We start from the raw sequence: 26,938 nt of genomic DNA, 5'->3' as shown, positions 1-26,938 counted from the left end.
TATTAATTCGATATTTTAAACAAAAAATTTAAATATGCAAAATCTATACAAAAAGTACTATAAATTGTAATTTTTTGCCTATGAATATGATGAAAAAACACATTGTAAAATATTAGTTAAAATTCTTATAGTTTGACTCTAAAAAGGAAATCATAACAATTAAAAGTGCATAGAGAGAGTAATAAATAGGTAATTAAATTTCAAGAAGTTTAAAATAAAAGGTTGAAAAAAAGAATTAGATAGACAACATATATTGAAAATTGAAAACATATAAAGAATAAATGGGCCCAAATGAGGTCAAACGTTTTGGCTAATAAAGTAGTAGGTAATTAATGGTGTTAAATTGTCCAATAATATAAATTTTAAAGGTACAACCATAAAAGAAGAATGTACAACACTATGAAACACATATCATCCAACACTTGTCATGTGCTAAGTAGTAGATATTCCCACTTATTATATATAGTAAAAAAGGGAGAATTCTTTTTTAATTTTCATTTCATGTGCAAAATGTCCACGTAATTTATTTTATATATTAATTTAAATTATTTCAAAGTAAAGTTTACATATTATCGATTTCAAAAATAAATAAAAATTATATATTACGTAGTTATTTTGGTTAATAAATTTCATGGGAGGGATTTAAAATTAAATGTAATATATAATATTTTTTTCGCAAAATATATTCCAGTAAACACACTCAATATTCAAGAATGTGTGGGCCTGACAAATATCAATAAATTCAAGAAATCTTTTTCTTTTTTAAGAATAATAATTTTGGGATAGTGTTTGAATCAGAGTTGAAGTCAGATTTTAATTTTATAGCTTTTTGATAACTCAGTTGTTGATAAATTCCAATTATATCACATATGGAGAACCAGGAATTGGAAAAAGTTCAAAGGCAAGTCTGTATATACAAAGGAGGCGGCAACATAGATCAAAAAGGAGATTATAGAGGGATTACAATTTCTTAGTAGTTCAAAGAAAACACAAAGTTGTAGGAGTTTTGTTCAATTTTTACTTTGTAATTAAGTTTTGTAGGAGGCCTAATCCATGTTACAAGGTATATGTGCTCTTTATTTGTACTGGTTTTGATGGTATGGTAATCTTTTACGATTGTTATCCAAAAAAATTATGACCTTTTGGCACATGACTAAACCCATTAAAATTATAATTTATATGGAATGACAACTATAAATATACGTAATTAGATTATATATGATTCCTAAATTTATTGAAGAATTCAGGAACAAAAATATCAAAAATGATAAAGTAATTAAAAGTTAAATAATTTAGTCAGATATTAAGAATTTTACTGCTACATCATGTGTGATTTAATAAATCAAATATATTGAAATTTGAAAAAAAACATTTCTCTAAAATGTCTTAAATATTTATGAAAATTCTTTAATTATAATACTGTTGTGTACATATATTTATTTTACAAGAATTTTGTAAGTTATTAATATTCTAATGGGATAGCAAATTTAGTTATGTTAAAAAGATTATTATATACGGAATAATCTTTATTCAAAATAATTTTGTATGAAATATAAAATATTTAAAAAGTTATCTGTATTTTTTCCTGTGGAAAAATATGGAAAGACAAAAAGTTTTCCTTTTGAAAACTATTAAGTAGACCCATATGCCATCGAGACACCCCTGCATATTTTAGAAACTCACCAATCACCATGAACTCCGACCGCCTACTTCCCCCGCTTTCAACTCACCACCATTAGATGACTGATCATCTGAACCCTAAATCTATTCGTATACTATTGCTCTTCCTATTATCTTGTTATTCTTTTTTCCTTCAAATCAACAACTGAAGTTATTGCAAGGAAAAATAATAATCAAGAATTGGTATCCTTAAAGCCTAAATCATTTTTCTCAAGTAATACTACTGCAAAATTCAAGAAGTCGATATTGTCTTGAATTCTTGCCTGCATTCCTTTTAAGAAAAAAATCTTTTTAAATTACATTGCTATTCATAAATGCATATTTTAAGGAAATCAAAGAAACGGTAGTTTTCAAGAATGTATTGGCATTGTACGAATTAAGGAAATTCAAGAAATCTTTAAAAAAAAAATTATGTTGTTATTCTTGCAGATAGAGCACACTACCGTTCTGGACTGTGATTTTCTTGAGCTGAGGTCTATTAGAAACAACTTCTTGAGTCCCCCACAAAGGACTGGGGGTAAGTTCTATCTAGCTATGCTAGCTTTCAATTATAGGATAAGGTCAGTTGCTTTGTCTTCTTTTTCCTGGTTTAATCTGAGGTTTAGGAGAAAGAATTGGCCGAAAGAGTCTTGTGAAGTCTAAAAAGGCAAGAATGAGGCAGCAGAGAGTATGGTATTTCTATCAAGGTTGGTTGCCCTTCTCAATATGCTTTGCCTATGATTCTCCATTTTTAAAACATACCAACAGCCCTTAAAAAAGAAAAGAGACAGAGAGAGTACACTTGAATTCTGGGTTTCTTTGCATTTTTGCACCCTTAGACGTATGCTCATAAGGCAATACACAGTACAACTATACTACAACAACATGACCATGAAAATTATTAAAGAGGCAGTGATGATTTCTGGGCTAACTAAATCCGGGCATTGAGATTACCCAACCCTGTGTCTTGGCGGGGCAACTCGGTATGTCCTGTAATTGAGACGCATAACTCACACATGCAATCGTGTATTGCAGCCATGGTGTGGTTGGCTTATCTTTGGCCTTATCATAACACAGATCTGAGCCTCAATTTGCTAAAGAAAAAAAGGGAAAATGTGGGAGATATTGAACCCACACCCTTCCTATTTGTAGTTTTAGTGCTTTTCATTCGTAATGTATCTCCATCTTTTGATAAACAGGTCAAGAATGAGGCATTTGAATGAAATGTTGGATTTTTGAGGGGTGGTTGCCTTCCTTCTCTGGCAAGCCCTGATTTTTTTTGAAGTTTTGCTTTTTATGTTGAGGAGTTACTTTTCAACAGCCTTGATGCTGGTACCACCAAGGTACTCATTAACCCTTTCAAAGTTTCAATGTTCTTTATCATCTTACTAGATATTGAATGGAAAGATGATGTGTTGTTCTTGAAGACCCCACTCGCACCTCTAAGAACATTAAGTAGTTTAATCATAAGAAGTTGTGATTTGTAGTATTTTTAATGAAGACGCTCAATTGGAAAGACTTCCGGAAACTCCTCAGTAGCCATTTTCCTTTACATGGTCTAGACTTTTTGATTTTGATTGTTTCTTATAATTTGAAATTGTGCCATGTAAGAGAATGGGGAACTATATGTTTTCTGATTTTATTAATGTTTTGAGGGTCAATAGATGGGCTGCTGAGAATATGGCAAGAGAGTCTGTAAGAATTTCACGGGAAGGTAATGATTGTCTAAAAACTCATTGAAGTGCCATTTCAACTTTTGGAGTCTGTAACTTATTGAATTATCAGGTCCTGTCTAAAAAAAATGAGGCCAACAACCTATCTTGATCCAGAGCGAGAATTGATATATTTATTTTGATAATAGGTAACATTGATTTTGAGTCTTGTGGGGAAGTCTTGAAACTCTTTATAATATAGGTACCATTGATTTTGAGTCTTTGACTATGCTTTTGCAGGTCATGTTTGAAGTTGGTTACCAATTACTGTACAACTATGCCGACCAAATTCAAAACTGGGGTTGGATGTACAACATTCATTCTCAAGCTTCAAGATCATTTATCAGGTAAGTTACGATCTTTGTTTAGATTTTCATCACACAACCAATCTATGGAACTTGATAAAATTTCCATTTACCAGAAATCCCATTGCACGAAATTTTGCAACATTCACTAAAGTTAAACCTAACACTGACCATGAAGTTATATGTTTTGGTTAAAGCAGGAACTTAAATCTTATCCACAAGCAACCAACATCTGTCACACTTTTTGTGGTAACATTCTCTAATACTTGTCTCTGTCATATTATATATTCAAAAGGTTGAGTATATTTAAATCATTTGCAAATCAGTCTTAGAAGGGAAAGCTATTGTAGTTGCTGATTGTAGTTGTTAATACAGGATTAGTTGCTCACCTACATTCTCAAACCTTTTACTACACTGACTGTATAGCTTATTCTCTTCAACATTCATATTCCTCCCTCTAAAGGATATAAGCTTGTCTAAATGTGGAAAACAATGCATGACAAGCACTTCTTCTCAGGCTAGTTATTCCATTCTGATATTATCTCAATCAAATATGTCAGTAACTCACACAACCCGATGTTTCTCTCAGGGCAAGTTTGAAAAGTAAACTTGTTAACATCTGGAATAGCAAATTACAAGCTCAAGGAGAGGGCAAAGGGTACACGTGATGGGAGTCAAAAGAAGGTAAACCATTCCTGACATATGTTCCTGGCCTAAATAAGAGCTGAATTTTCCTAGTGCATGTTTCAGTTAATTAGCTTCATTTCTTTCACCCACTTTTCAAGATTATCTTAGACTGCATTCTCATTAATCATGAAGGCATTAGAGATTACAATGTCTCTTGCTAAGTCTCCTAGGCCACATAGTCTCCTACTCTCTTTCAAAATTTCATCTTGCTTATGTTCTGCTCTTGTATTAGTTTTGTCATGCCTGACCCTTTTTTGTCAATTTTCCAGAATTTGCACCAACAAAAACTCTAAGTTTCTTAGATTCTGGGATAAAATGGAGGGACTTCCGTCCAGAGATCACAGTTGAGTACCTTAACTATATCTCGGATGTTTTTGCGACTTCTTCTCTATTTTGTTAAGATGGAGGACTTTAACCTTTTACAATATGAGATGCAGAGCGGTACTGGAACAGACAATCTTAAGAATCAGGATACTATACTCAATGTCACTTCTGGCGTCTTGTACTTTGTAGGTGATTCATTGGTTCCTGATACAATTGATAAAACTGCGTGGAGGGTGCGAAAGTTCTCCAACAGGTTGATAAGAAGTTTATCCTACAATTGATCAGGTCTACTTTGTCCTTTGCATAGTCCCTTATGGCCATTCTTGGTTTCTCATGATTTTTCTTGTAACACATTTACTTTAAACAATTGTTTCTCAGGAATCCTTTGGTTGAACTCATTATCTTATATAAATCCCAGCATAAACTTCTGCATAAATAGTATAGGAATCGTTTGGTTGGACTCGTTAGCAAATATAAACCTCAACATAAACTTCCGCATAAATAGTATACCATTTGTTGGCTGCATAAGAAAAAGTAGTATCCGCATGACTATGTAGCTCTCAGTTATCCGCATAAGAAAAAATAAGCTCGACATAACTAATGCAACATTTGGTTGACTGTACTTAACTGTTCATTATTAATATCCTCATGACTTATGATTTTATTATTTTACTAGGTATTTAATGGAAAGTTGTGGAGTTGTTCTTGAAGGCCCCACTCGAACAACTTAAATTTTTTTAGTAGTTTAATTATAAGAAGTTGTTATTTGTAGTATTTTGAATGAAGACATTCGATTGGACAGGCTTCTGTAAACACCCTCAGTAGCCATTTTCTTTACATGGTCTAAACCTTTTCTTTTCTTTGAAATGAACATGGTCTAGATTTTTTGATTTTGATTGTTTCTTAAAAGTTGAAAATTGTGCCATGTAAGAGACTGGGGAATTATATGTTGTCTGATTTTGTTAATGTTTTGAGGATCAATAGACGTGGGCTGCTGAGAATATGGCAACTGGTAAGTATTAGTTTCTTTGACATTGATCTAATGCATTAATGTGCAGAAAGTTCTGCTCAGTTATTACCTTACTTCATCATCTGAAGTTGTACTTCCTATTGAAGAATCTTGTGTTTCACGAGATGGACTGGTGCTGATGGGAGAAAGTTATGGTAATGTTTTTGCAAAATGTTGGATTGACATCATCTTTTCTATTGTATTGATACTACTGTACATAGTTTTTTTTTCTGACAACAACGGTGTTCATAACTTGGAATAATTGTAGTAGTCTCTAGGATTGCATGCATTACTCAACTGATAGGCTGTTTGACGGTTTGTGTTCATTAGTACTCCCTCTAGTCCATATTAAGGAAGTGTTGGGACTTTTTTCCTAGTTCAAAATTAGTGAATTATAGGTATTGGGACCTGCTATGTTAAGGTGGATGACAATGTTTCTCTAACATTGATCTAATGCATTTGATGTGCAGAAAGTTCTGCTCAATTTGTTATCTTACTTCATCACCTGAAGTTGTATTTTCTTTTGAAGGATCTGGTGCCTCACGAGATGGACTGGTGCTGATAGGAGAAAGACATGGTAATATTTTTGCAAAATGTTGGACTACCTTCATCTTTTCTATTGTATTGATGCTGCTGTACATAATCTATATTGCCCGACAACTATGATGTTCATAACTTGGAATGTTTGTTGTAGTTTATTGGATTGCATGCATTACTCAACTAATCGGTTGTTTGAGGGATTTTGTTCATTAATATCTTTTTACAGATAATCTTTTATTTATTATTTTGTGGTTTTACTTGTAATTGTTAGAACTGGTATGGCTGTACACAACACAAAACATTGATGCTTACATTTTGATTTTGGTTTTATTGCAAGATGTTCATGTACATCGTGTTCCTGGTGCTTCATTTGCTATAAAATACTTCCTTTACCTGTACAGCGTCCCAAAAAAAAGGGGAGGGCCGGAGGGGTATATACACACACACACACATACAAAGAGAGAGAGAGAGATGACATATATTTTTTGTTGCTCACTACTGTATGTAAAGATGTTTTGATTACTTATTCTAGCGGAAGTTGAGTTGGAACATACATATTGGTGCGTAGGTACTTTAGCCAGCCTATGGAGACAGTATAGTGCCTGTTTCTGTTATCTTCTGCTGTGTTTCCTTTTTGTCTCCATTTTAACTGTGGTTTCGAATGCTTGCTTTACACCTGCGACATCGAAATACAGCCATTCAGATGATATGCATGCTTCCCCAGCAAGCTTTGACTGAAAAGGAGAGGCTCTAAGCTCTTAGATTTCTGACATGTCTTTGTTGGATATTGGTACTAAAACTCACGGGAGGCCAAATGGATATTGTAAGGTTTTAAAGGTACAGTTCTTTTGAGTTTTATATGGCAGTATCCATTAGAATGGATATAAAACTACTAACTTGGTCTTTGTTCTTGCCATTGTTTACAGGACGGCAAGTGTTTGTACCTTGGAAATGATGATTGTTGAAGAATAATTGTACAACAGGTAACCTGTATAAGACTATATGATACATGAGTTGACTGCTGTTTTATAATAAGGAACTTTCTAGGGATTTTTCTTTTTACAGTCATTGTTTGTGATGCTTTTACAACCAACCAGTTTGAAGGAAACAAATGCACTCCAAGTACTTCTAGTTTTCCTCAAACTTCAAACAAGTAAAAAATTTGATCTTTTGGTTTGCATGTATAATCTAGAAGCCTAAAGAGAGGGTCTTGCATTCTCAGAAAGAGTCTCTGTTGAGAATCACCCTTGTGCATCCCAGTGTTTCCTTCGAAATTGCTGTTATTGAAAGGTCCATCTTTGATACACTAGTTACCTTAAGGATGTTTCTTGTCTGGTTTCTCAGATTTTTTAAATTTTCATGCAGTGAGGATGACCTGCTTTGCATACATGCTTCTCCTACTCTGTTGCCTCTATTGTCCGGTGGGTAGGGATTCATCTGAGTTCCCTTAACAAATTGAATGCAAGGGATGGTTTATTCAAGCTCTCCAGATACATCTCAGGTCCTGATATTTACACAGTGAAGGTATACAGGCCCAAATTGATGGATAAGAGGTGTGAAGAGAATGTTAAGAATTATTTGATACCATGAGCTATGCTCTCCTCTAGGGTGGATGGAGACTTGCATAAATAGATTGATGCTAGAAATCGAGGTAAAATGGATGAGCTTATAAGGAAGACACAGAGTAGAAGAAATCATTCAGCTCTCCATTTTACCAAGGCAAGAATAAGTTCTTTGCCATGAGTGAGTCTTCTAGAAATAACAGTATTAAGACTGTTCATGATGTGCCACTCGTGCCAGGTAATTTACCCTTGAGTGCTTTTCTGTTAATAATCAATGATGACAGAAAACATGTGCAACTAATTAATGTTCTGTTCCATCGTGCTGAAACTAGAGTATTAAGGAGACTGCATCATTCTGCAGAAGCTATCTGCTGGGAGCTTCCACAGCAGTCATCCCATCAGTGTGATCAATCTTCCACCCCAAGTTGTGGTGATGGTGTATTCTCTGATAAAAGATAAATGTTATCAAATTTCTTGGGAGGGTTAGGTCCCTTTTTGATATTATTTTAATCAAATATGTCAGTAACTCACACGACTTGATGTTTCTCTCTTCAGGCCAAGTGTGAAAAGGAAACTTGTTTACATCTGAATAGCAAATTACAAGCTCAAGGGGAGTGCACACGTACACATGACGGGGAGTCAGAAGAAGGTAAACCATTCTTGCCATTTGTTCCTGATCTGAATAAGAGCTACATTTTCCTAGTGCATGTTTCAGTTAATTAGCTTAATCTCTTTCACCCACTTTTCACGATTATCTTGAACTGCATTCATTATTAATCATGAAAGTATTAGAGATTACAATGTCTCTTTCTAAGTTTCCTAGGCCACATACTCTCTTTCAAATTCCATCTTTCTTATGTTCTGATCTTGTAATAAAATTGTCATTCCAACAAAAACTCGAAGTTTCTTAGATTCCGGGATAAAATGGAGGGACTTCCGTCCAGAGATTACAGTTCAGTACCATAGCTGTATCTCAGAAGTTTTTGTGACTTCTTCTCTATTTTGTTAAGATGATGGACTTTTACCTTTTCCAATATGAGATGCAGAACGGTACTGGAACAAGGAATCTTAAGAATCAGGCTACTATACTCAATGTCCTTTCTGGTGTCTTGCATTTTGTTGGCGATTCATTGATTCGTGATACCATTGATGGCAATCTGCTGGGAGCTTCCACGGCAGTCATCCTATCAATGTGATCAATCTTCCACCCCAAGTTGTGGTGACAGTGTGTTATCAAATTTCTTGGGAGGGTTAGGTCTGTATCTAATCTTATCTCAATCAAATATGCTAGTTTGCATTTTCGTTTTTGCAAGTAATTACCTGTGAACCCCTTCTTGTTAGATAAGCTAAGAATGAAGCAGCAGAGAGAATAATGGGATTTCTATTCAATGGTGTTTGCCCTTCTCTATGCTTTGCCTATGATTCTTCCATTTTCTAAACAAACCAACAGCCCTTAAAAAAGAGAAAGAGACATAGATTGCATACACAAGGGTGTTTACCCTTCTCTATGCTTTGCCTATGATTCTTCCATTTTCTAAACAAACCAACAGGCTTTAAACAAACCAACTCTTATTCCATTTTTTCATGAGATTCACCTCCTTAGAGGAGTGTTCTTTTTATGTTTGTTCTTATAATTCTTACTTCAGATACGCTTCCTTTTTGTTTGTCCATATTAACTATGGTTTCGTATGCTTACTTTACACCAGCGAAAATTCAAAACTGGGGTTGGATTTCCAACATTCATTCTCAAGCGTCAAAATCATTTACCAGGTAAGTTACGATCTTTGTTTAGATTTTCATCACACAACCCGTCTATGGAACTTGATAAAATTGCCATTTACCTGAAATTCCATTGCACTAAATTTTGCAACATTCATTATAGTTAAACCTAGCACTAAACATGAAGCTATATGTTTTGGTTTAAGTTTGAGTCGAAGGATCAAAACAATAACTTAAGCGTGGATTTGAAAACTAAATACTAACTAGGAAAGAATATGAATAATTCTCAAGTTAGTTTATAAGCTTAAGTCACCTAAAAATAAATTGCGTTGATAAATAATTAAGCGAACCAACCACTTGAAAAGGAATTTGATAAAGGAAATTGATAAATAATGTTAACTCTTATGCGGATTCCTCCAAGTCAATAAAACGTCAGAAAAATGTTAGCATTCATGATGAAAATAATATTGAGGAAATAAACATAAACAGTGAATTATAAAACTGAAATTTCCAGCCCATATTCGACCATTTTGGGGACTGATATTGTTGTGAACTGCTGCCCCATCCCTTATGGGTTTTAACCTAATTTTGCTCTTCATGTTTCAGCCTTTTGAGCTGCTGTTACTGCTATTTCCTTGGGATTTTAACCCAATAACATGTCTTCCCTTTCAAGACTCCGATGGAGGTTTACTCAAGAAGAGGAATATACAAGAGAGGGGAGTTCGTATGGACTTGAACAGGATAGTTCATGCCAAGTCAAAAGAAGAAGAAAGGATTAGCAAGTGACTTTGATAATACACGTGAACTATGAACCTTAACGACATATTTTTTTTTTTTATGACAAGGGAAACCCGCAGCCGCTACCCTTTGGGTGCGCACAGGGTGAAACCCCCACTCCTATGCAATAGCTTGCAAACCACATAGGAGAGGTAACCCGCACTAGGCAAGCCCGGTGCGACGAGCTCGACCCAGAAGGCAAACCCCTTGCTTTCGCTGGCAAGGGGTTTCGAACTTGAGACCTCCAACATGGAAGTCCCAAGCCCAAACCACTGGGCCATCCCGAAGGGTACCTTAACGACATATTCAACACCAATAAAGATAACACACAGGAACTCGATGATCTCTAACAAATTACTCCCTAACAAAATACACTTCTTATTTTCACGATGATCAAACAAGCAACAAATCAGTTAACCACAGAGCTAATTTTCTATCAATCACAACTCAACCTTACAATAAAAAGATTAGCGACAATGATTTACTTTGAACAAAAGCTAAAAAAAAAAAAAGGATTTCTGGAAAATTATGAAGAGAATTTGGACATTGATTTAACAGCCAGATAACAACATAACAACATTCAGTAAAATAGTGATCCCAAAGAAAAATCTCAGGTCTAAATAAATGTCTTAGGAAATCATATATAACTCTCAGCAGCAAGTAGGAGAAAGCTATTACAACAAAATATTACAAATCACGAAGAAAACAAAGAAGAATGACATTACTACTGGATAAAACAGTAAAACAACTAACGACAATAGGCAATCAAGTATAGCAGCAACTAAACGGAGGCTTTCTAATTAACCCATCTGCTCGCAAATAACCTCCTACTAAATGTAATCTTTAATCAAACCAAAAAGGAATTAGACAATTTGTGTTGAAGCTATGTACATGATGGAAGCAACAGTAAAGATGAAGGAGAAGAGTTGTCAATATGGGCTAGCCCACCCCATTCGGGCTAACCTATACATGCTTTGCAATTTGATGGGCCAGATCGGGCTAGCCCATTTTTTATGTGGGTCAGAAAATGATCGGCTCAGCCCACAAGTGCGTGGGCTATGGGCTTTGTCGAGCCAGCCCTTCTTTCTTAAAAATATATTTTTTAAATTTTTTTAAATTAAATTATAATTTAAAAATATTATCATAAATATCGACTAGTGTTACTACTTGTTAATCAAATACACTAATAAAATTATCTATATAATATTTATTAAGTTTAATTTCAAGTAAAAACATAAATAGCTAAATAGAAATATTAACCTAATTATTTTCCAATGATCATAATAAAAACACAAAAAACTATGATAATATTCCATAGGCCTATGTAGTGATTCCCTAGAAATTTTAGGAACTTTATTTTATGTAGTACATATTTTATAAACATAATTTGTATTTAAATTGTAATATTTCAAACTTTAAACAGATTTTGAGTGTAGACTCCTGTTATTTTTAATACTCTATTTTATTTTTATTTGGCCCACGGGCCGGCCTTATCCATATTTCTCAAGCCCCACAAATTGACATACTTATTTAGGTTAGGCTAAAAAATCCTTTTCTTAAATGGGCTTCAAAAATCATAGCCCAGCCATATCAAATCACGGGTTAAGCCAAGCCGGCCCAACAGGTCTAGCCCATATTGACCGCTCTAAAATTGAAATTGAAACCGTTCACTCATAGTCAATACAAGAATCAACTTAGTCGCTGGAAGATACTTTAAAGTTGAGGAGTTTAAACAATCAGGGAAATAAACATTTGAATCACACAATATCACATGAACTTAACCATGTAAGTGAACAAAGGGTGAACTAGACTTCAAATAAATCAACTGGCCAGTTTCAAATAATTTAGAACAAACAGTGAAGGCAACTTAATTTATACAATTAATTTTCCGAGTGTCACAAGTATTTTATCATGCTTAAGGATAAAGAAAACCATATCATAAAATGAGAAGCAGGGCAACTTAAACTCGCACAAAATCAGATTCTCAAAATTTAACACATCAAAACTTGGCAGAGAAAGGTCCTTGATAATGTTTCCAGAAAACATATAGCTAATTTAGAGACTTGGACAAATGTCTTCATAGATTTTACAAATTTAAATGGAAAGACAAGGAAATTTCAACGCTTCATCACTTAGATTCACAACTCCAAATTACATGAAAACGACCATGAACAGATTACAAAGTAAACAAGTTTAGGCACTTAAAACTTATTCAAAATTGATCTACTTTTAAGCTAAAGGACTAAAAGAAAACATTTAAGACATTCAAGAGAGACTTAAGCTTTCAATCATGACCCCAGTGAGGCAGCATACATTAATAGCGACTAAAGAAAACAACAGTAAGACAAGAGCTGCAATATACTAAACAAAAGAAGAAAAAAACAGGAAGGAAACATTCACATTTAAGGTGCTAAAAAGTAATTAAATTATTACAAAAATAAGCAACACACTTGAATGATAAACTGAAAGAAACAGAGGTAAAAATTACTCAAGAAAAGAAGAACGACGAGTTTGGACGGGGACAATTATAAATACCCTTTTTGCTCACTGTTCACTGGACGGAGTTTTGGAGACCAAAGAGTACCCTAAAAGTTTTGGGAATTCTTGGTTCCATAGTTTAAATTTGGTGCCTTTTTGTGGTTGTTTGAGTTTAAAGTATCTTCTAGGTCGAATTTGAGGGGGGAAAACGATGTGGGAATTGGGAAATTTTCAAAATCCTTGAGTGGATAAGGATTGCCCACTAGCTAGTGTACGAAATCGTACCATTTTTGAAAGAAATTGGAAAAGAAAAATCTGAAATTGGAGGATAATACCGTTTGGGAACGTCTGGAAGCCTCCAGCTGTCTTCGAGCTCGTGCTAGGCACGCTTAACCGTACGAATTGAAGGAGAAAAGGGGGGATTGAAGAGGCAAAAATTTGGGAATGGGTTTGTTCTTTTCTGGGTGAATGTTGCTGGAGTCGCGCGTGGTTGGAGTTGTCGTTTTTTGTTGATCTGGAAAGGGTCAAGAATAGTATTTGGGTTAAAAGGGGAAATGGGTCGGGCATGAGGTAATTGGACCAGGAAATTGGGTCTTCTCTCTTTTGTTTGAATTGAAATGATGCGGTCCAATTTGATTTCAAAGGAAATAGGTCCTTGAGTCTTGAAAATAATAAGATGATAATATTTGGAATGAAATAAATTATGTATCTAATCAATTAATAAGCTTCTTGATTTTACAAATGTGAAATAATTAACTAATTATTAAAAAATAAGCTAATCGCAACACTAATTAAAATTTTGATTAGTTTAAGGAAACATAAGATAAGTATTAAGTTAAACATTATTTTTTGAGACAAATTTATAAAACCCCAAAGTCGTACACAAAACTTTTATGTATATAAATATAGAAAATATATAATTGCTTCTAAAAACAAAACAAAACCAAGCCTGAAAACATTTTTTTGGATTTTTCAAAAACAATTATTTCCAATTGTTTAAAATTTAAGAAGCTTAAAAATTAATCAAATCGTGGAGGGTCAAAATTGGGTGTCAACACAGTAACATGCCCTAATACTTGTCTCTGTCATATTATACGTTCAAAAAGTTAAGTACATACATATCATTTGCAAATCAGTCCAAGAAGGGAAAGGTATTGTTGTACTAATTGTAGTTGTTAATACATGATTAGTTGCTTACCTACATTCTCAAACCTTTTAATACACTTTATAGCTTATTCTCTTTATATTATATTCCTCCCTCCGAAGGATATATGTCTGTCTAAATGTGGAAAAGAAAGCATGACAAACAGTTCTTCTCAGGCTAGTTATTCCATTTTGAGGTATCAAAATAACAGTTTATCACTTCTTCTTGGCACATGGGAGCCCTGGGTGATGCCAAGAGCATACTGCTGATCTTTTGAGTAGTTAGATGAGGAGCAAGACCCAAAAAAAAATGATGGTCTATAGTACCTGCTAGTGTCTGGTGGGCTATCTGGAGAGAAAGAAACCTCAAGTGTCATGAGAATATTACTAACACAATTCAGAAAGTTAAAGAAAATTGCATGTTGTGTTTTTGGTGTAAAGAGTATAGAAGAAGTGGAACAGTTGGTAAATTTCGTAGTATCTATGTAATTATGGAAATAGCTTGTAAATTTTTGGAGGTAGCTAACATACCCTTAATCCTAAAGGATGCAACTTTACCTTTATTAAAAAAAACAAAAGTTTATATCAGTTCTGTGCTCCATCTTGTTGAAAGCAAGAAGGATTTTTGAGGGTTTAAGCTTTTCAAGTGTCATTTGTGCGCGTTGTCTCTTAAGGTCCATTTATGTTTTATTTGGGTTGATTATAGCAAGTGAATTATGAATTGTAACTTATAAGGGAAGAGCTTATTTGTTATAATACCATCAGTAACGAGACAATGCTAGACGTTCTCTCTTTTTGAATTATAAGGCGTTGAAACTTGAATAGTTTCCAGCTTAATTTGGAAAACTATCCATGACATCATTCACGTTTTAGGAAATACTCCAATAACTAACAAGATTCTCTTGTACGTGTTTCATATGAAAATGATTGTTTTCTTGATAATACAGGTTCCGTGTATTTTGGGCGTTAATCTAACTGATGTGGATCAGTTAGAATTTATTCAACAGGTTAGTCCATCGACACTAACTAGCTCTCATATTTTACTCCTTCATTTAACTCTAATTTTTCTCATGGAATCTTGCTTATGTTCTTGCTTAAATGCCATGTCTTGTTCTATGAATAATGTATTTGCAACCCAGAGTTTGTTGCTACAGATGGATCATCAATAGTACCCTTATCAGTGAATAAACAAGGCTTGCATGTGTAAGTTAATTTAATTTGCATGCAGTGAGGATGACCTGATTTCTCCTACTCCGTTGCCGCTATTGTCCAGTGGGTTAGTGATTCATCTGAGTTCCCTTAACAAATTGAATGCAAGGGATGGTTCTTTCAAGCTCTCCAGAAACATCTCAGGTCCTGATGTTTACACAGTGAAGGTATACAGGCCCAAAATCTTAAGAATTATTTGATACCATGAGCTATGCTATGCTCTCCTCTAGGGTGGATGGTGACTCGCATAAATAGATTGATGCTGGAAATCGAGGTAAAATGGATGAGCTTATAAGGAAGACAAAGAGTAGAGCTCTCCATTTTAACAAGGCAAGAATAAGTTCTTTGCCATGAGTGAGTCTTAAGGCAACATGAAATAACAATATTAAGTCTATTCATGATGTGCCACTCATGCCAGGTAATTTGCCCTGAGTGCTCGTTTGTGTTAATAATCAATGATGACAGAAAACGTGTGTAACTAGTTAATGTTCTGTTTCATCGTGCAGAAACTAGAATAGTAAGGAGACTGCAACATTCTGCAGAAGATATCTGCTGGGAGCTTTCCACAGCAGTCATCCCATCAATGTGATCGATTTTTCGTGAAACTACACGACCTTCTATTTTTCTTGTTCTTATTACTCTCTCTTGTATAATCAAAAAAGCAATTTAACATGTTCTCTCCTAAGCTGAAAAACTGTTGCTCGGCATGGCACCTCAGGTGCGTATATGAGATTTAGGAGGAAGTTCCATTTTGTGGTGCATCTTCTCTGTCTCATAAGGCTAACTGATGCTTGCAGCCATGACAGATTTCAAAGCTTTTGAGTTGATTCGTGTTCTGGCTTGGCAAAGTTCAGTTTCCTTTACCCCTCCCAAAACCACCCTTTTTCGTGAAATTACACATGACCTTCCATTTCTCTTATTTGTAGTACTCTCTGGTATAACTCAAAATGGCAATCAAACATGTTCTCTCTTGAGCTGAAAAACTGTTGCGTGGCATGGCATTCATGTGTGTCTGAGAGATTTTGGAGAAAGTTCTATTTCTTGGTGTTTTGTTCTCTATCTCACAAGGCTAACTAATGCTCGAGGCCCTAACAGGTTTGTAAGCTTTTGAGGTGATTCGTGTTTTGAGTTTGAGTTTCTTTCCCACCCCTCACTGAACCACTCTTTTCGTGATATTACACGTGCACTCCCTCATTTGTTATTCTTCGTACTCTCTCTGCTCCGTTTTATACACAATGGAGATTTAGAGGATTAATTTTATTTCTGGGTTGGGGGGTGGGAAGAGATGAGTTGGAGTCTCTACCTGCCAAAAGTTGAAGAAAACAATCGCTTTGATGCAGATGAACTTTGAAAGTGGTTTGTGTGGCTGCAGTTCCTTTGAGAAAACAACCAAGGAGTACATGGCCACTGAGAATGAGATATTGAGAATCTGTAACGTGATCATCAAGATAGAGCATGCTTGATGGATGATGACAAACTGCCATGTTCAATGCTTGAGAAGTTTCAGTGTCCGGTGATCTAAGCGAGCATCTAAAGCCAATGCTTGGCACACTATTTACAATTCTGAGGGGAAGAAGTTTGGTCTGCACCTTGTACCTTCAGGGATTCTCAATGAGGAAACTATATGTGTTATTGGTAATGGAGTCGTGGTACGTCTACCAGGACTTTTTAATGAAATTGACAATCTTGAATCTAATGGAGTTGCTTGCCAAGGAAGGATTTTGGTATCCGATCGTGCTCACTTGTTATTTGATTTCACCAAGAAGTAACTGAGCTAGATAAGTCATTTATTGGAACCACCAAGAGAGGCATTGCGCCTTCCTATTCAAGCAAGGTTATTCGAAATGGCATGAGGGTAAGTGATTTAAGGCATATGGACACATTCCCCCAAAAGCTTGATCTTTTATTATCAGATGCCGCTTCAAGATTCCAAGGTTTTAAGTATAGCCCTGACATGCTCAAGGAGGAAGTGGAACGCCATAAGAAATTTGCTGAGAGGTTGGAACCTTTAGTTACAGATACCGTGCACTTCATGAATGATGCTATATCTCAGAAAAAGAAGATTTTGGTAGAAGGTGGTCAGGCAACTATGCTGGATATCAATTTTGGGACATACCCTTTTGTCACTTCAGCTGGTGGAATCTGCACAGGTCTCGGAGTTGCTCCCAGAGTTGTCGGTGATCTTGTTGGTGTGGTAAGCAAACTTGATTTATTTTCTTAAAAGAATTTTTGTCCTTTTATACTGAAGAATGAAGAACAGTTTTTGAAAGTTTAGATACTGCAAAGGTATATTTTTATTCATAGAGTTTGTACAGTATTTGTAGGAGAACAAGATCCTCAATCAAGTTAGCAGCATCTTGAACTGTTGCAATAGTCTCTGCATTCTCCTCTTCCACGGTGATTCCAAATCAACAGACCCACAAGCCAAAATCCTTAACCAAAAAATTAAGACTTTCAGCATGAAACATAAATAAATAGATTAAAGATTGATTTCTTTTACCCATAGATAAAGGCTAAAAAAAGAAATGGGTGACAAAAGGTAAGAGAAAAAAGAGTGTGGTGGAATAATGATTAATTAACATCTGAATGGCTAACACTGTCTAATCTTTCTGGTACTACTTTGTACGATTTATTTGTCAAGATTTTCACAGAAAAACAATATATAATTATTTAATTTGAGAGCTGTCAAGGAAGGGAATCCAGCTTGTATTAGTCATGTGCACTGTTTCTTGAATTCAAGGTTTTTTAGTTTGTCAAACTCATAGAATTACATATAAATTATGGTTAAAAGGGAGACAAAGTTATGACATTTTTGCTATTGATATTCATCCTGGTTGCTAGAAATGGCCGAACCTCTCTCTTCTAATATATAGAAAAATAAAATATATAATAGATGTCTTTTTTTTCTTTTCTATCAACTCTTTGATTCTAACTTTTCACATAACATGATTAAGATCATAAAATTGAATGAAATGTTGATAGCATTATTCTACCTACCTTTGATTTAAGACCACAAGATTAAAAAACCTTCTCTACTTTTTTAAGCTTCGCTTCATGTCAAATCAAAACCAGACAATATATACTCACTCTAATGAGATCCATCATTGTTGTAATCTCAAACTAAAGAGATTACTTTGAATTGAATGAAGTATGACACCTCATATTCCTTGGATTCTCTAATTAAATTTAAAATTGTCTACTCACTACACTCTTCTTCTCTCATAAAAGTCACAGAAGAAGAAATACTAGCCAGTGGTGATTTTTTACTAATAAGTTTTGTACAAGTATTAAAAAGCACCTCACAAGAATTTTTGAAATTCACGAGCCTCTAAATTCACATGTATTTTTCCTGACATTCACTGCCTGATTCTCGAGTCTTTACATTCATCTTTATCCCAATTTTCCCATGCAGTCATGTATGTACGCACACAACACAACTTGAGTCACACTCCGAAATGGACTCAGGAGTGGCAGAAGCGGATTCAAAATTTGAAACTGTTTAAAACTAACCTTTATGTTGCTTTCTTGCTTGCTCTGCTAATGTTTCTCCACTTATCTTTGAGGTCCCCGGATGTCCGAGCTTTCAGGAAAACATCACCTCCAAATGCCAAAATCCTCTTCCATCTATCACCACAATCTGAGAATCGTAGAAATCCCTCCTGCGGAAGCAACAACAAAGGTTAGACCCAATAGATGGCCAAAGAGAAAAGTACTGACTACAGTAAATCACTAAAATTGATATATTTTCCTTAATATACGCAACATGAAAGGAAAAGCACAGCTGCATGTAAATTCCTCCAAGATTCAGGTGAAACCAACAAAAAGAAACCTCTTATTCCTATTGAATGGGACAATCTTTTCTTTTTTCATAAGTAAATATAAGTGCACTTCCAGAAAAAGAGGTGAACTTTACATTCTATTTGAACAAAAGGGGTGCATTCTTACCACATTTTCAAGGAGAGCGAGCATGAGGCAGAAAACAAGCAAAATTTAGACAAAAGAATATGCATGATTCAACCTTCTATTTGAACAAAGGGGGTGCATTCTTACCACATTTTCAAGGAGAGAATAAGTGTGAGGCAGTAAACAAGCAAAATTTAGACAAAAAAATATGCATGTACCTTTAATGTTTTCTCCTCCATTTTTGTCCATGGGAGGTTCTTCCTCCTCAGTTTAGGAATCCAGGGACAGGGACTGCAAATTAAAAGTACATCCTTTATCAACACAGTTTCCAACTACTCGCTCTAACAATAAAAATTAACAGCAAACAATCAGAGGTATAAATCGTAACCAAAAAAAATAAAACAACAGTAATTCACGTGCCTGATTATCACTATTAACAAAATGTTTTGACTCAATGTAAAAGAGATGAGAAAACAGAAATAAGTGCAGACACTTGAAAGTATAAGTGAAACAGATGACACTTCTTGGAAGAATATATGAAGTGACCACATGATTTAATAATTGGCGAAGTGCAAAAGACTTACTTGTTTACTTGATTCCTAGATTGTACATGGTATCTGGAACCTATCTCATCTTGTTCTTCTTCAGAATTTTCTTGGCACACATGTTCATGAGGAACATGTGGTTGAGGTGGATGGATCTGCGTGACTTTGGCACGCATTGAATTTGTAGTGACTGGACGACTTCTTGCTTCTCCATCCTTCTCTAAAGAATTTTTGTTTCTATTCTCATTCAATGAATTCTTACCCTTTACATTGCGGCACAACTGTACAATTGTATCCTCTTGATATTGATGCTTCTTCATTCCTTGTGACCTAGGTAGTGACTTCTTTGATTGTTGTCCAGCTCCCAAGCCAATAAATGCAGTCAAATCATTCTTAGCAAGTGAGGCCTTCTTCTTACCTTCCAGGTTCTCAGAAATGACTCGAGAATATGTACAAAAGGGGCAATAGAAGCTTCCTTTGTAATAAAAGTTGAATACAGAACCCAAGCAACTCTCATGAACCACCAAAGAGCAAGTCTCAGAACTACAAACTAATAAGTTCCCCCCCTCATGACACTTCACACAAATATTAAGCTCTGTACAGCCAACAGTTGCCAAAGAATCTTCACCCTGAGCGTATTGCAAGTTCAAGAAATCATTTTTCTGTGAAGCAAGATCAGTACTCTCATTGTGATACTTATCAGTATCACCAGAGAACTCAGATTCACGACTTTGCTCGATATTCTCTTTGTCTGCATTAGAAGGTTCGCCATTTTGCAGATCTTGTGGAAGATTATAATCCATGTCACCTTTGGAGCCACAAGTGCGAGAATCCTGCTGAATCACACGCAGGGATGAGTCACTTGATGTTCCCAGTTCAGCACAACAATTGCTGCTACTTTCAATACTTTGGAACTTCTTGTCTGAACTCATTCTTTGAGGCAACCGATCCTTGATACTAGAGTCAATGCCACATAAAACACTTGCTGATGCAGCATGCTTTGCTTTACCATCCTTCAGGCATCCATTTGCTTTGAGGGTACCATCATCTTCCGAGTTCCTTTTTTGAACAATAGATTGACTTCCTCCACATGATTCTGCTGGGACTCCATCTCTTTGAGACGATATCAAATCAGGAACAGTGTTCTGAATGGGACCAGCAACATCCTGCTTAAACTTTTTGGCAGCCTTTGCACATGGATCAGAACTTTTCTCTGGTGTGGCTTCATAAGCACTAGGGGCATTAAAACTTCTCTTAACCGGCAGCAGAGTGCTTCCAGGCTGATTTTCTTGCAGGCCATTCTTGTTGCCCTGTGTTGAAGTATCCAAGTACTCAGTTGGTGCAGAACGTCGGGTATTCACACCTCCTATTTCATGTCCCTCGTTAAAGCCATCACAATCAATAGCATCAGCAGTAACACTGTCTCTGTAGTGGTTCCCCAACTCCAATCCACTTCTTTCTTTCAAGGAAGTGGAAAAAGGATTCGTCGATTTCACAATGGCATCTTTAAACTGTTTATCAACACAAAATATAGCAAATCCCAATCAGACATAATATTTTCATATGTTCCAACCAATCAAATTCAAAAGACTATTAAAACTAGCTTACTTGTTGCAAGTGACACTTCGGCAAGATAGATCTCTTTTTCATAATGAATGAGAGAACATCCCACTTTAACATATCTGGCGTAGCTGTTTTTAGATTTGATGCAGACACCTGTATTACATTTACAAGCAAAGACACAACTAAGCATATGTAAAACAGAAGTAATTAAAACTCTCAAGGAGACCATTCCCTTGAACTAATTACCTCCAACAATATGCAGCGAAGGACATCTTCACAGTCCCTTGACGGATCAAGTTCAACTTTCTCACCTGGAACTGAAGCAACACTATTTGCATCTGAGTTTTTCTGAACAAATAAGCTCTCTAAAACTCTCAAGGAAACCATTTCCCTTGCATTTCTCCCCAGATCATCAGAGATTTCAGGAGTCCTCTTAAGCAAATCTGTTATGCATGAACTATTAAAGTCAAAACTCTAATGCCCACAATTTAACAACAGCTTCCACAAAATAAAGGAATTGTAACTTCACACATACTGATGAGTAAAGATGTGTCTATCTCACTGGAAGTTGCCAGTGCTTCAATCACCCAAATCCATGGCAGAGATGATGAACATGCAAGTTTGGTAGCCATGAAAAACTGTTGCAGTGCTTCAGAGACCATAAATTTGCTATGTCAATTCCCAGCTACCTCATACTAACAGTAACCAAATGAAAAAACAAAACAACTCACATAAAAACAGGACATTGGATAAGAATAATAAAACAACAACCATAATTAAAATAAACAGAGCATCAAACAAGAATTTGAACAAAGCATATGAACACAAAAATCAACTAAAATGTAAACACAATTCAACATAAAAATGAGGACAATAATGAGCAGCAACATATAAAATTAATTGTAATCAAACCAAACCCACTAAAATAAAATGAAGTAAGAAAGAGGGAAAGTTTCACCGAGAAGAAGGAAAGGAAGCGATATGGGTCTGCCTCTTTGCGAGTGCGCCGGAGCTCGAAGCTGCTAGTAGCTGATTGTTTTTGTCTAGTAGCGTTGAAGCTGTTGGTTTCGAGCTCGTAAGCTTGCTGCTATCTGGGGTCGGGTTTCATGGCATTTTCGGAGGTTGTTTCCAGTGGCTTTGGGTGGTGGAACAGTGGTGATTTGATGAGGAAACGAGGTGGGGAAGAGAAACGAGGTGGGGTTTTGCTGCTATCTGGGGTCGGGTTTCATGTGTGTCTGAGATTTTGGAGAAAGTTCTATTTCTTGGTGTTTTGTTCTCTATCTTGTTTCACAAGGCTAACTAATGCTCGAGGCCCTGACAGGTTTCTAAGCTTTTGAGGTGATTCGTGTTTTGAGTTTTGAGTTTCTTTCCCACCCCTCACTGAACCACTCTTTTCGTGATATTACACGTGCACTCCCTCATTTGTTATTCTTAGTACTCTCTCTGCTCCGTTTTATACACAACGGAGATTTAGAGGATTAATTTTATTTCTGGGTTGGGGGGTGGGAAGAGATGAGTTGGAGTCTCTACCTGCCAAAAGTTGAAGAAAACAATCCCTTTGATGCAGATGAACTTTTGAAAGTGGTTTGTGTGGCAGCAGTTCCTTTGAGAAAACAACCAAGGAGTACATGGCCACTGAGAATCTGGAATTCGAGCTTAATCTGGATTTGGTTCGGGCAGTGCAAAGTTTATTCAGGAGTGCTACTATCAACAAAATTTTCTCTATACCATAGGCTTAAATTCGAGACTTCTAATTAAGCTGAAATAGTCTCACCACGACACAATAACTCCTGTTGATAGTGAGTTATGAACACTCTAATTTATATAATTTATTTAACCAAAAAAAAAGTTCTAAAAAAATATTTTTTTCTCATAACCAATGTAAAGGGAATGTCAAAATAACTCACTTTTAGGGAGAATACTAGACAATGGTCGCTCAACTTTATGCCTTTCGATGTTCTTTTTCTTTTATATATCCAAGAGATTGGAACACAAATTAATAAATGAAAGCGCAATACTATTATATTATCAGTTGTTCAAGGTGAAAACACATACTTGAAAGTAAGCATAGAAATGGTGCAGTTTGATGGCATCACAAACACAGAGGTAAAAGAACACTGAATTTTCTGATTGTATATTGAGGTCTTCAACATTGATCAAAATAAGAATGTCAAAAGCCTAAAATGTTTATCTGTGAGATCATATAAAGCGAAGAAGCTAAATGACAACCATCAAAGGAAGCCGAAGAACGGAGACAAACAAAAGTGAAGGAAATTGAACACAGTAATAATCACAGTAGGATACAGGGATAAAGATCAGTAGCTAATGTAGTGATAGTAGGCACAAACTTGGAAATATATTAAAATTGGTAGAACAACAACTTCATTGTTTTTCTAGACACTCATCTCAGAATCCAAAAAGAAGTCGTTGATCTAATTTTTAATATCTGGCAGCACGGGGCAGCATTAACTATTAAGTGTCAAATTAATTATTTCCTTCTTGCTTTCAAGCTTATCCTTTCAGTAGACTCGTAATCTTGATCAGCTGAACTCATATCTACGTCCTGCTTGTTTGGTAGCTGAGGCAGTCTGGAGGGAAGTTTAGACTTCAAGTTCCTCTTTTTGATTTCCATCACCCTTCACTGAAGTCATGTTTTCAAAGAGTTGAAGTCGGAGTAATGCTCTGTTGCTCGTGGCAGTTGCATGATGGGAAAATAGAGGTAAAATGTTATCCATAGACTAAACCATGTTTATGAGCAGTTTGGGACTAACGAAGAAAATACAAAAGTTTGATTGGCAAACAACATATAGATCAACAAATAAAAATATTTAATGGCCACTACAATTTTGGATAGTCACCATGCCCATGACTCATTAGTTACTTTGAAGTGGAACTAATGGCATACATAAGGAAGACATCTCAAATTGTAATTTCTTAACTACTACTAACAGTTAGCTGCAAAGAAGATTCTCTTCAACCTAAACCATTCTAATTTTACTTGAAAATATAATATAAAGTGCACTCAAACTGCCTAGTGAAGAGGAAGAGGGAGCTAATATCCTTGAAACCTAGGAGTATGTTGCTTTACATGTGCAATCACATAGCTCTTTTTAAGAATTAACAACCACCGGTCTATATTAATCCTACATTCTACTATATAGAAGTGTGAGTAAAAATATCAAATACTTGAGTATCGGGATGACATGATTATAACCTTGCCCAGTATTCTGTGATTCATCCTAAGGAAGGTTAGCTGGCTTGCTCTACTGATTCTGTCTCCTGAAAATATAGGTGGGACAGATAACTTAGTCTCCATTCTAGTTCTAAATAAATCATCTAAAGAGGATATGCTTCAGAGACAATGTCTGAAGCAGCTTAAAAAGAACATAGAAAAAAAAGAATCAAACAGAACCACTCTACATAATGATATCTGAAAAACTAATAAATTCCCCAGAAAGTCCTCCAAATGCACAGGAAAGAAAGTTCTGTCACTGAAAATTTATTGTCATGCACTGATCATTAAAAAAGCACAGTCATGCAATTGGGTAGTAAGGAATATTGTCACAACCAGGAAAGAAAGAATTTGAAAGCAATCGAGCTGATGAACTTTTGCACCTTTTATCATAAATTCATAACTAAGAGGTGCCAGTAATTGTCTAAAGTTGCCAAAAAATGAGCTGAATCCAAATATAAAAAGGTTCATACTATTCATGATACCAAGTACCAAATATGATTAACTCCTACCAGATAAGGTATCAAGTCGCACACTTCTTAAAGCGTAAACCATATCATATGAGTGTGACAAATCAAATTACAAGGGATGTGTATTATCAAATGCATACTATATGTGCCTCATTAAGATGTTGAGACATGCATCTTCTGTATCAGACATGTACTGGTAGGCTGCATTTTTACATTTAACAGTGTAAAATCGAATGTTTATTCATGCAGTGGTGATGCATTTGTGAGATGATGGAGAACTTTTGGATAGGAAATATCAAGCATTGGTATCTAACATCTATATATAAAGTGAATTTTATGTCAAACCACTATTAGCATTATTTAACATTCAATAAATTATTAAACACTCAAACAATTTACTCCGTCATTATCATCATTGACTACAATTTCATCAACGGTGATATTAGAATTCATTTGCTCTTCACATGTGAGCATCTACCAAAGGTTCTTGTTCTCTAGAATTCAAAAGTGCTTGTTCTCTAGAATTACAACTTAACACAGATTTTTTTTTATGCAAATGTAAGTATGTAACTACTTTTGTAAATCAGGACATCCCAATTTATTTTCTACTCGCCTATCAATTCACTTATTACCTCTACTCATAATATAATCATGTAATTGAAAGTATCATGTTGTTGTACAATGGCGAAATTTACTCACCAATATATTTGAAAATAACTGCTATTTGGTCAACTGCATTTATCATGGTAATTCACCATAATATTAGATTTCAAGTTCAATAACTCATAACAAAGTCATGACAGATCAGAAGAAATTAGCAAGAAAACAAAGATTTAGCTTACGACAGAATAAAAAAACGTAGGAAAATACTCATCAGATGTCAATGGTTTTGATCTCCTATCTCTATTTTTTATTGCTCAATATAGTACATGTCTTCTACTATACAACAGTGAAATATATTACACTACCTATATATTCTTCATTTTTAAAACTTTTATCTTCTTCAAATTTCATAAAATTTATTTCATCTATTAAATACCTTTTTGTGCATTTTATCTAAAATTTCTTCTTTTTAATTTGTTTAATTAACTTTATTTTATTTATATTTTTGGTAGATTTGCAAAGCACTTCATCTACAGCTTTCCTGTGTCAAAGGGGAAAGAAATTATTTTAAATTCATTGTATCCTTTTATATATAGATATATATTTTTTTATATATTAAAATGTAATTAAATTCCATTCATACAGTAAAAATAGACTGTCAACAACATTATGGGGTGAACTTGCGGACCAAATACAACCACATTTGACGGGATCTGCAGATGAACCTTTGATCGTTGTTTGTCAATTAATGAAGGCTCACAAATTTAGAGGTTTAAACATTGTAATTGCAGCAATTGTATATAAAATACAAATTTAATTAGTATAATTTTTTGACATTGTTTAATATCAATCATCAGAAAATTACTCAGTACGTAATTGTTGGTATCATAGTTGTTGGTATCAAACCAAAATCTGGATTAATCCTAATCTTCCTCAGCCTACTGAATTCAAATACAGGTTAGAAAATTATTTAGTTTTGCTTAGGCATGTTTCTCAACATTTGCAATGTAGTTAATTCTTCTTTTGTTTAATAATAATAATTCTAAATTATATCAAAACTATATGTTATGAATTTTTTTGCAGATTGATTTCATCATGTGATTATAAATATGAGAGGCTCTCCTAGACAAGTTCTCAAAAACATCATTCTATTACTGATGAGTTGTCTAAAGGTGTTGTATCTTTTACATATCTTTCTGATTTGAGTCAATGCTACGAGGTGAGTCTACTAATCTATTTCAAATTTTCTAACTATATATTTACATATTTAATGTATAATTGGTCTATTTAACTTATTTGTTATGTTATTTACATATTTATTTATTTTAAAGCGAAATTCAACCGAAGCGAATGAACTTTTCGAATAGATCTCGAAAAAATACGGGGAATCAAAAAAAAAATCGCGTCGAAAGGACGTTCGAGTCGAAAGTTACGATCATTCGAAAATTCAGCATCTTAAGGGTTGAAGGTAGCCGGGAAAAAGGGAAACTTCAAACAG

The 26,938-nt window shown here is 34.9% G+C and overlaps 1 protein-coding gene and 1 long non-coding RNA gene across 3 annotated transcripts; one reads left to right on the top strand and one right to left on the bottom strand.

The window, feature by feature from the left end:
- Positions 1-1,658: 1,658 nt before the first annotated feature.
- Positions 1,659-10,353, top strand: LOC102590627 (uncharacterized). Its single transcript, XR_001471938.1, has 17 exons — positions 1,659-2,366; positions 2,859-3,002; positions 3,324-3,373; positions 3,445-3,520; positions 3,612-3,718; positions 3,877-3,925; positions 4,266-4,360; positions 4,633-4,706; positions 4,877-5,851; positions 6,226-6,273; positions 6,932-7,073; positions 7,163-7,219; positions 7,602-8,036; positions 8,131-8,447; positions 8,845-9,053; positions 9,505-9,568; positions 10,124-10,353. It is a non-coding gene; the product is annotated as an uncharacterized lncRNA (long non-coding RNA).
- Positions 10,354-17,439: 7,086 nt separating this feature from the next.
- On the bottom strand, positions 17,440-22,931 carry LOC102590076 (uncharacterized). Of its 2 annotated transcripts, none has more exons than XM_006364270.2 (8): positions 22,094-22,931; positions 21,671-21,830; positions 21,382-21,578; positions 21,181-21,288; positions 19,612-21,083; positions 19,246-19,318; positions 18,635-18,783; positions 17,440-17,556 (listed from the first exon to the last, which is right to left on the bottom strand). In XM_006364270.2, the coding sequence occupies exons 2-7, from the start codon at positions 21,795-21,797 to the stop codon at positions 18,637-18,639; spliced, it is 2,124 nt and encodes a 707-aa protein (XP_006364332.1). In that variant the 5' UTR covers positions 21,798-21,830; positions 22,094-22,931; the 3' UTR covers positions 17,440-17,556; positions 18,635-18,636. The 2 variants fall into 2 exon arrangements, with proteins under 2 accessions (XP_006364332.1, XP_015159384.1); XM_015303898.1 differs by having other exon boundaries at positions 21,671-21,784.
- Between the last annotated feature and the right edge of the window lie 4,007 nt (positions 22,932-26,938).

This window comes from Solanum tuberosum, unplaced genomic scaffold (genome assembly GCF_000226075.1).
Source record: "Solanum tuberosum cultivar DM 1-3 516 R44 unplaced genomic scaffold, SolTub_3.0 scf00488, whole genome shotgun sequence".
NCBI lineage: Eukaryota > Viridiplantae > Streptophyta > Magnoliopsida > Solanales > Solanaceae > Solanum > Solanum tuberosum.
The sequence above is the reverse complement of the archived record's forward strand: the minus strand, read 5'-3'. Positions and strand labels throughout refer to the sequence as shown.